The following is a 10,731-nucleotide window of genomic DNA, read 5'->3' as shown; positions in this document are numbered from 1 at the left end:
CAGTCGAGGGGGAGCCCGCGCCGCTCCGGCTGCTGCCAAGGGAGCGTTCCGAGAGCCCACGTCAGAGGAGGTGTTGGGATAAATAGGGTCCTGCAATGGCCGTGGTTGGCTGCACTGCGAGCTGCGGGGTCCGGGACGGGAGCTGCCTAGGCGGGTTTGCGCCCGAGAGGCCGAGGGCTGGTGCTGCTAGAGCTCTGTGCGCCGGACGGCGGATATCCGCGGCCGGACCCGGGGGCTTCGCATTGCTGCCCACGGAAGTTTGGGAAGAGAATCTCTCCTGAGCCTCAAAAGACATCCTCCTCCCAGAAGGGAGGGAGAAAGACTAGGAAGGCGCGAAGACAAAGTCCTTTTCTGCCCGCCGGGGTCGCAGCGCGGGAGGGCTGGCCATGCACCTCTCGGTTCTGGCCGCGTTTTGTCTGTGGCTGCGCCTGGCGCTGGGCGTGCGGGGCGCGCCCTGCGAGGCGGTGCGCATCCCCATGTGCCGGCATATGCCTTGGAACCTCACGCGGATGCCCAACCACCTGCACCACAGCACGCAGGAGAACGCTATCCTGGCCATCGAGCAGTATGAGGAGCTGGTGGACGTGAACTGCAGCACCGTGCTGCGCTTCTTCCTCTGCGCCATGTACGCACCCATCTGCACCCTGGAGTTCCTGCACGACCCCATCAAACCGTGCAAGTCGGTGTGTCAGCGCGCGCGCGACGACTGCGAGCCACTCATGAAGATGTACAACCACAGCTGGCCCGAGAGCCTGGCCTGCGATGAGCTACCAGTCTACGACCGTGGCGTCTGCATCTCCCCCGAGGCCATCGTCACTGACCTCCCGGAAGGTGAGGCTGTGTAGGGAGGAAGGGAGCTAAGGAGGCTCCCGGGGCTGTCGGAGTCCCACGAGAACCCAGCAGCACCACCTAAGGCTGCCAGAGGGTGGTCACCCCAGTCCCACTTGTGAGGGTGGAGGAGGTGGCAGGCGGTGGAGTAAGACTTTACTTTCGGAAGAGTCTGGTTTCCCCCAAAGGAATTGGGGAAGCTGGGTAAGAGGACCACGCCTCATTTAAAAAAAAAAAAAGATTTTATTTACAAAAGGTGTCATTGGAGATGTTTTCATTTACAGAAGTAATACAAATAATAGCAGCAGCAACAAACACGTATATAATACTATGTGTTGCCTGAGTTACTAAGCACTTACATGTATTAACTCATTTAATCTTTAAAACAATCCCCCAAGGCAGGTGCTAATATTCTCTCCATTTAGTGCTACTTCTTAAATGTTCTGAAAAAGCAGAAAACATCATTACTCCCCAGCAGGAGTGCTGTTTTTGAATTTGTTATCAAATTGTTGTGTTTATTTCATGGTCTTGGATCAAGAGGTGACATCTGTGGCATCTTAAAAACAAACAAGGAAACCTGTTGCCTTCCAGCGAGTCAGTTCCAACTCATAGCAACTTAGTTAGCCCGATCTCAGCTTCCACTGCCACTTTTTCTCTTTGGTCATTTTGGTGTTTCTCAAGGGGAAAAAGGAGTAGGGTTAAGTCCACGTTTTGAAATGAAAACTAAAAATATGTTTGTGTTCATTTATCTAGGCTTTCCCTGACCCAGGTTACCCCACATTTAAAATGATTATGGGGTTGCTTTAGTGTAGTTTCTGAAGTTAGACCTCAGAGCATAGCCCAAAACATGAAGGAAGGTGGCAATTAAGGGAAGGGGAAATTTGAAACTTCTCTCTAATTCAGAGTTTTAGAAAAAATACACTTATTGCTTTAATTATGTAAATTATAGAGAGGGTTCTGCTTATCTTTGGTCATGGACTTTTTCCTCTACTGCAAAATGTGAGATGAGAACTTGGAACTATTTTGGCTATTTTGGTTAGTGTAAATTGTCAATTTGGGAAACCAACATTTTAGAATGAATTTGGAGAGGGAGTGACTGGAATTTATCCAGCATGGCTGTCCGTATCAGCCAAGATAAATGGATGTTCAGTCGCATCAGTTTATACTGAAGGCAGAGTCTCACCCAAAAGTCTTTGGTTATAAGCCCAAGGATGTTTATATGAAACAAGTAGTCAGCAATCATATGACTCTTTTACTATTTAGTACTGCTCTTTGTGATTCTGTGTTAGGTTTGTGGCTTTAGATTTCTCCTTATTCCAGTTGGGCTAACAGCCAAACCACTGACCATGCTCGTGTGGCCCTGTGTGTGTTTCAGACGTGAAGTGGATAGACATCACCCAAGACATGATGGTACAAGAAAGACCTCTTGAAGCTGACTGTAAACACCTAAGCCCCGGTAAGTTCTTATTTCCTCAAGTTTCCTTCTTCTTCTCCCCAAAGTGATTGCTGTACCCTTTTTAACTTTTTGCCTCTTTTGTGTCTTCTCTAGATAGGTGCAAGTGCAAAAAGGTGAAACCAACTCTGGCGACATATCTGAGTAAGAACTACAGCTATGGTAAGTCATCTGATGAAGCCACTCACTTTTGAGACTTGATACCTTATGAAGCTGGAATCACAATAGGGTTGTCCGTGCTAAGACCAGGTCTGCTAGCCATGAGGTAAAAGCAGAAGGTTGATGATTTTTCAGGTTAATGATGTGGGTCCTTGATGGTGCAATAACAGCTGTTGTAAACCTTCTCTCTCTTTCTTCTCTGGGTAAATCAAGTGGAAACAAAGTAAATTACCCACATGAAAACAGTGATGTGGATCAGATTGGAAGTTTGACGTCATTGCCCTACTGGCCTTGGTGAGAAGGCCCTGCTTAGCTGGGACAGATCAACTCTACTTACTCTCTCATTGGTTTCATTGCTGCCAGTAGAAAGGCTGATACGGGCACATCGGGCAACTGGTCCATGATTTGATTTTCTGAGACCCAAATAGTTAAGACCTATCCATGTATGTGTGTATATATATATATATATATATATATATATATATATATAAACTTATAAGCAGCTACAAATATTTGACATCTTAAAGAAATTGTGTGGAAATATGTTAATCATGAAATCCTATGACAACAGTACTGGCATAGATTAAATGCTCTCTCTTATTTGAAGGAGCCATTCAGCACTTTCTTGAAAGAATGAGTCAGTCATGATATTTTAAATGCTTTTTTTTTTAAGTATAATTCTACTCTCATCATCCAAAGGTAAATTTAACTAGAAGCATATTCTTTTAAAGTACCCATTTTGCCACTTCATATTTTCATTGCATCTCTTAAATTATATATGTTGAAATAACATAAAATGGTTTTGGGAAAAATACTCATTCTATTTGCCAACTTGGTTTTCCTTGCTAAACTGGTTTTCCGTATTTCACACTGACATGTTATCTCAAAAAGGAAACTTCCATGTCACACATGGAAGTAGGAAGGTCATGACAATATAAAAATCTGAAAAAAATTCTTATGTAGACAGTCAAATCTGAGCATCATACACAGCATATGTACGTTATTCAACCAAAATAAAAAATGCTAGAATTAAAGGATTGAGCTACATAATACTGTTTAAAAGCATTACCACTCTAATAATAGTAATACAAAAATCAAACCTATTGCTGTCCAATGGATTCTGACTCATGGCAACCCCAAGTGTTACAAACTAGAACTGCTCCATAGGGTTTTCTTGGCTGTAATTTTTATGGAAACAGATCACCAGGCCTTCCTTTCCTGGCAGCTGGGTGGGTTTGAACAGCCAGCCTTTAGGTTAGCAGTCCAGCACAATATGTTTGAGCCATTCAGGGATCTTGTGACTCTAATAGCTTTCCCATAAAACAGAGGAAGTTCAAGTGTCAGATGGGAAGTTGAACCACACGAACTGTAAGGTGACTTCTGAATCTGAGACTTTATGGCTGTCACTTCAAATCCTCACAAGATAGACTATAAATAAGTAAATATACCTTTCTGTAAAACCTTTCTTGGGGTTCTGTGTAACTCAATTTCCTGAGATATTTTTGTCAAAAAAAGCTAATTTGAGAACTATAGAATTTTAGTGCTGATTTGAAGAAGGGATCCTCCCATCAAATCCAGCCTGTAACCCCACTAGGAGCGATCACTGACCCAAAGGCAGAGCCCAGACTAACCCCTGTTTGTCGATTTGCTTTTACTTCCTGCAGTATGATTCAGAACTTTGAAGACAATGTGGACAACGTGGGAGGCCTTACATTTAACGTATGATTGTGTGGGCGTTTTTTGCCTTCGTTTGGGCAGTTTGGACATGACCATAATTACAGGAGTGATTCTTTTAGACAGGCTCAGCAGTTGATGTGAATTCATCATCTCTACTTTTTCTCCAAAGGCTTTAAGGACACTTATGTCGATTTTTAAATTGCAGTTATTCATGCCAAAATAAAAGCCGTGCAGAGAAGCGGCTGCAATGAAGTAACTACTGTGGTGGATGTGAAAGAGGTCTTCAAGTCCTCATCACCCATTCCTCGAACTCAAGTACTGCTCATTACCAATTCTTCCTGCCAGTGTCCACACATTCTGCCCCATCAGGACGTTCTCATCATGTGTTACGAGTGGCGCTCAAGGTAGGCACTCTGCCCACTGCTTATTAAAATGAATTTCACTTGGCATTCATGATTTAAAATACATTACCAGTATTTCCTTTAAAAAAGATATATAGCTTTAGTAGGTGCCTCTGATGGAATATCAGACATCCTAAATATCAATTGTTTACTCATGTTGTTTGTAAGTTGCCATCAAGTCGATTCTGACTTATGGTGTCCCCATGTGCTACAGAGCAGGGCTGTGCTCCATAGAGTTTCCAAGGCTATGGAAGCAAATTGCCAGGCCTATCTTCCCAGGTGCCTCTGGGTGGGTTCAAACCACCAATCTTTTGGCTAGTAATTGAGCGCTTCAGTGTTTGCTCCACCAAGGGACCCCATTTGCTCATAGAATTAAGGATAAATAGAAATGCGAGTATTTGAAAGAAAACTTTAAGAATGAATTTCAAAAGTCAATATGTTATTTCAAAAACTTACACACAGGTGAATTGCTTTGAGTAAAAGTAATTCTGTTCACCCAAATCAATCTTAACATGGCAAATACTGATTATTATTTTTTTTAAGCCTCTTTAATAGAGGTCCCTAGGGCCCTGGTGGTGCAGTGGTTAAGAGCTATGCCTGCTAGCCAAAAGGTTGGCAGTTCGAATCCACCAGCCGCGCCTTGGAAACCCCATGGGGCAGTTCTACTCTGTCCTATAAGGTTGCTATGAGTTGGAACTGACTTGGCAGCAACAGGCACCTATGTGTGTGTGTGTGTTTGGCACAAACGGTTTGCAGCTCCACTACTAACCAAAAGGTTGGTGGTTTGAATCCACTCAGTGGTGCCTTGAAAGAAAGACCTTGTAATCTACTTCCGTAAGATTTCCGCCATTGGAAACCCTGTGGAGTGCAGTTTTACTCTGACACACATGGGGTCGCGATGAGTTGGGATCGATTTGACGGCAATGGGTTTGGTTTTTACACTAATAGCTTACACATCAAGTGAGGATAGCCACTTGAGACTACAGCTCTGCACATTTGTGTTATACACACTTATTTGTTTGCCGGAGCATCTCACACACACACACACACACACACACACTCATGCACACATATACTCACACACACGTATACACGTATCTCTAGTTGAGAGTGTTTGTCTCCCCACATCTCTTTCCTTGGACCCTTTTTACGTATACATATATTCCTTAAAGATGAAAATCTGTGCAGGCTCCAGGATGGATCCTGTTATACTCCTCCAGCCATTTACTCATTTTTATGTAACAGGTTGACCTCCCTTTGATTCTTTGCCATTAATGTTCATCTGTTTCTTCCTGTTATGGCTCAAGACTGTTGCTCAAAAAAAAAAAAAAAGCCTTCTGAAACTGACTTCACTTGAATAACCTTATTCTGCTTCCTATCAGCTGGTCCCTTCTTCTGTTTATATCTTGTCTCTTTGAAGAAGCGATCACTGCCTCTGGACTGGTCTCTTTCATGGTGTTTGTATCTACTGCCATATTCAACGCAGTTTTGGAGATGCACCAGGCAGCTAGTCAGTAAATTCTACTGGGACAGATGAATGGTTTATTAAAAAAATACCAAATAAATAGCAACTTTCATGTCACCTTTCCCAAGTTAGCATATAGGTTTAATGTAATTCTGATTAAAATCCTAGTAAAAAAATTTTTGCAGGATTGGGAGTTATGTCTTCACAAGTGATACTAATGATTATTTGGAAGAAGAAATGAGTAGGGGATGTAAAGGAAATTTTGAAAGTAAGAGAGGTGAGAGAAAATATGCCTTATAAGACATACAAAACTGGTATAAAGCTACAATTGTTAAAACCATGTGATGTGAGAATAGACACATAAGCAAATAAAGCAGGAAATTTTCCTGGAACAGATTCTAATGCATGTAAGAATTTATTATATTAGTAAATGATATTGGAAATATTTTTATTTGGAAAAATAGTACATATTTTCAGATTATATCATACTGTAAAATAACTTTAAGTTGGATTAAGAGATAAATATTTAAAAATACAATCAAAGATAAAATTAGGCGAATACATATGTGATATCTGAATGGCAAAGTACATTAGATAAAAATAATGCAAGAAATTATAAGGGCAAGTACCCATATATATATATGACCGTATAATATTGTGTACATAAATATCTAAATAACATTTGAGAAAACAATACTGGCAACAGATATGACAAAGGGATAATAGACTTACTCTGTAAGGAGTCCACAAAAATTAATATTTAAAACATTAAGGCCATAAAAAAGAAATATATGTATCTAAATCTCTATGGACAACTTCCAGAAGAAGAAATACAAATAGCTAATGAACATGAAAAAACTTAACCTCCTTGGTGTTCAAATCCAAAAAAAATAAGATTCCATTTTTACCTAATTCTTCTTGGTAATGAAATGGATGAAAGTTCAACCATTTTGAAAACAATTTGACCCTATGCCCTGAAAATCTTTAAAAAAAAAAGAAAATACATATCCTTTGACCTAGTAATTCCACTTTCAGAAATCTGTCCTAAAGAAATAGTAAGACAGCTGCACACACTAGTGTCTGTGCAAACATGTTCAGTGCAGCCCTGGCAATAATAACTAAGAAAGACAAAGCTTCAACAGTAAAGAAGTGGGTAAATGTACTATAGATATCCATAGTCGCAATATTATATGGTTATTAAAGTTATACTTCTAAAGAATCTTTGTTATATCAGGAAATGCACATAATATAATGATGAAGCAAAATCTACCCTATTATCTAAATGTACAGTATGATGTAAAAATATATATAGGTACAAGGAAGAATGAAAGAAAATACCACTAAAATATAGATGGTGTTTATCTGGATTATGGGATTTTAAATGCTATTGAGGATTTTTTTATTTTTTACGATGAAATGATTGCATTAATTCTGAGTTTTAAACTTTTTACTTTTCTAATGAGAAGCTGCTTCTTAGGACTAATTGCCCTTTTTTTTTAGGATGATGCTTCTTGAAAATTGCTTAGTTGAAAAATGGAGAGATCAACTTAGTAAAAGATCCGTCGTAAGTATAACTAGTAACCCAGTGAATATGGGTTTAAGTACAAGCAGAGAAGTTCTGTAGAATTTGGGGATTCTTCACAGTCTGTTATCTTCACGCTATCATGGGCGCCAGCACTAGCAACGATATCTAACTTCTGATTCGGTAGTTAAGAAAAGTATAGGTTTTCTCACCTGGCATTTTTATCACAACTCTATCATTCAACTTCAGATGGGATTTGGTGGTGTTCAATACTGATCTACTGCTTACTGCCACGTTAAATTTGATTTTTGTTTTCATTCATTATGAACATTTCATTTTTATGCCAAACAGTCAGATACTTGAGCAGAATAATATATACTGAGATTAAAACAGACACATTTTTTAGGATGGGAGTACCCACATTAAATCCTATACCATTACTATACAGAGAGTTATCTTTCCCTATATTTAAAATCATTTTAAGACTTTTGTCAAAATAAACCATATACAAAAAGTAACTCTTTTGTGGCCAAAACCATGATTTTAGTGTTAACATTATAGAAATATTTATAATTTAATGAAGGGAATTATAATTAGAATCATTTTTTACCCATAGATGCAAGTCATACCAGAACTAAAGAAACCAGGTTATGTGTTTGAAATTTTAAAGGCACTTCCTGTCCATAAAGCATGTTTAGGTGTATTCAGGAGAATTTTTGTGTTTTCAAGTTCACAGAAGGTATTGCTACTGCCTGGGTTCTCTTAGCTTGCAGGAGTAAAACTCCTGGATGAGGTGAGTTGTTGTGGTTGTTAGTTGTCATGGAGTTGGCTCCGATTCATGGTGACCCCATGTACAATAGAACAAAATGTTGCCCGGTTCGTCCCCATGTTCATGATCGTTGGTATCTGCGCGTCCATTGTTGCAGCCAATGTGTATTTTGAGTGCCTTCGAACTTAATGGGCTCATCTTGTCTGAGCGCTGTATCAGCTAATATTTTATTGTGATCCACAGGGTTCTCATTGGCTAATTATTGGAAGTAGATTGCCAGGCCTTTCTTTCTAGTCTGTCTTAGTCTGGAAGCACTGCTGAAACTTGTTTACCATGGGTGACCCTGCTTGTTTTTGAAGTACCAATGGCATAGGTCCTGGCATCATAACAACATGCAAGTCACCACAGTACAACAAAATGACCTACAGATGAGGTGGTGGAAATAATATGGAATAGCTACTACTGTTACAATTAATATGTTGCTGTGAAAGGATTTCATTAATTCTGACATTAACAGCATAAAGGAATAAGATGTATTTAACAGTCATGTTCATAAATTGCCTTCCAGCAATGGGAAGAGAGGCTGCAGGAACATCAGAGAACAGTTCAGGAACAGCGGAAAACAGTTCAGGACAAGAAGCAAACAGCTGGACGCACCAGTCGTAGTAACCCACCAAAACCAAAGGGAAAGCCGCCTGCTCCCAAACCAGCCAGCCCCAAGAAGAACGTTAATGCCAGGAGTGCCCCAAAGAGGACAAACCCGAAAAAAGTGTGAGCTGTGTTCTTTCCAGGATGGAGATTTCCTTAGAGGATGAGGCCAGATGTTGCCCGGGACAGCCTGTGTAAGGCCACCCACCACTCGCCTTAAAAACTCACTGCAATACTCTTCATAGACATGTCTTGCAGCATTTTTCTGAATGATATGCTTCCATTTTTCCTTTTAAGCCACCACAAACCATAGGGGTAGGTTTGCACTTCAGTATGGCAGATGGATTAAAGCTGGTTGAAAAAGCCTATAGCATTCAGAGTGGCATGTGTGCATACTCTGTGAATCTCCGCGTGGGGAAAATACGCTTTTGTTCTTTCAATTTGCCCGGATATGTGCACTGTAAAATAAAAACCCTATTTCAAACAAAGCACCTACCTTTTTTTTTTTTTTTAACAATATGTTTTATTTCAGGCGGACTTCTGTTGCTAGACTGTTAGTGATATTTTAAAAATGTGATGCTTCTAAGAAAGAAAGCAAGAGGATTGAATGTTTAAAAAGATCTTTATGTGTTTACCGTCTTTAGAAGGATTTGTGTGATATAATGGAGTTTTGAAAAACCTAGAAAAGTAGGATGTGGAAAATTGTAATGTGTTCTGACAAGGAAGACTTTCTGCTCTGTTTTTATCTAGATTAAAATAATAATAATAAATAAAAAGGAAAGGCAGACACAACATCTGGATTCTTGTTGTCTGGTTACCATGTCGCGGTGAAGACACTCTGATGTAAAAGGTTGTTCTTGATGTTTCTCGTCAGTACCCTTTAAGCCACACCATTAATAGTGGATTTGTTTCTCGCACTATGATTTAGGTGCTGTCTTAGTTTCCTAGTGTGCTATAACAGAAATACCACAAAAGGGTGGCTTTAACAAACAGACATTTATTTTCTTACAGTTCAGGAGACTGGAAGTCCAAATTCAGGGCACTAGGTCTAGAGGGAGGCCCTTTGTCTATATCAGCTTCTAGTAGCTGGCAATCCCTGGAGTTCCTGGACTTGTAGATTCATCTGCCTCCATTGTCGTCAGTTAGTGTCTGTCTTCCCCTGTGTGTTTGCTTCTGTGTTTAATCTGTTCTTCATACATCTTAGAAGTGATTACGTTTAGGACACACCCTACACTGATATGGCTTAATTATCATAACAAAGAAAACCCAATTCCCAAACAGGATTACTGTACATCCACAGGTATAAAGGTTAGGATTCCAACACATATTTTGGAAGGACACAATTTAATTCATAACAAGTAGCAATTAGGCCTGAAGTATTTTACAGCCACAGCAGCAGAGGTGGTATGCTCTTCTCATTCCCCAGGTCATCCTAGGTATCTTGCTTGCCAAACCTGAGAGAATTTTCTCTCTGCTGATCTCTAGTGCCACAGGGATGGGGTGGGAGGTTGGGAACCAAAGGCCCACAGTCTCACCACCATCACACACCAGCACTGAGCCTGGGAGAGGGGCCTAAGGTCACTTGTCCACCCACTGTTCATGGAGGTAGAGAAATGATCTAAAAGGTTAGGAGCAATTTCTTCTTTACCACAGCCCTTACCCCATTGTCTCTTCTTCTCAGAGAAGGGGTAAGCTACATGTTGCATTTATACAAAATAAGTAAACCAATAATTTAATCTTTGAAGCCATTGGAACATGGAAGTGAGGTTCATGGTTAAACCAGGGGAAAGTGGAGAAATTGGTGAATGA

At 40.3% G+C, this 10,731-nt stretch overlaps 1 protein-coding gene across 1 annotated transcript; it reads left to right on the top strand.

Moving 5' to 3' along the window:
- Positions 1–354: 354 nt before the first annotated feature.
- Positions 355–9,501, top strand: SFRP4 (secreted frizzled related protein 4). The gene is made up of 6 exons (XM_023544634.2): positions 355–831; positions 2,204–2,284; positions 2,378–2,443; positions 4,323–4,521; positions 7,484–7,547; positions 8,843–9,501. Exons 1-6 carry the CDS (start codon positions 387–389, stop codon positions 9,047–9,049), a joined length of 1,062 nt encoding a protein of 353 aa, XP_023400402.2. The 5' UTR covers positions 355–386; the 3' UTR covers positions 9,050–9,501.
- Positions 9,502–10,731: the final 1,230 nt, after the last annotated feature.

Source organism: Loxodonta africana, chromosome 8 (genome assembly GCF_030014295.1).
Source record: "Loxodonta africana isolate mLoxAfr1 chromosome 8, mLoxAfr1.hap2, whole genome shotgun sequence".
Lineage (NCBI taxonomy): Eukaryota > Metazoa > Chordata > Mammalia > Proboscidea > Elephantidae > Loxodonta > Loxodonta africana.
Note: the sequence above shows the minus strand (reverse complement) of the source record. Positions and strands in the feature narration are given on the sequence as shown.

What these genes read in the sequence shown, in the direction of transcription:
- SFRP4 (XM_023544634.2), top strand. Translation starts at nt 387, where the DNA reads ATGCACCTCTCGGTTCTGGCCGCGTTTTGTCTGTGGCTGCGCCTGGCG. An exon ending in CTGTAAACACCTAAGCCCCG is followed by an intron (nt 2,285 to 2,377) that starts GTAAGTTCTTAT and finishes TGTCTTCTCTAG; the next exon opens with ATAGGTGCAAGTGCAAAAAG. An exon ending in TGTTACGAGTGGCGCTCAAG is followed by an intron (nt 4,522 to 7,483) that starts GTAGGCACTCTG and finishes CTTTTTTTTTAG; the next exon opens with GATGATGCTTCTTGAAAATT.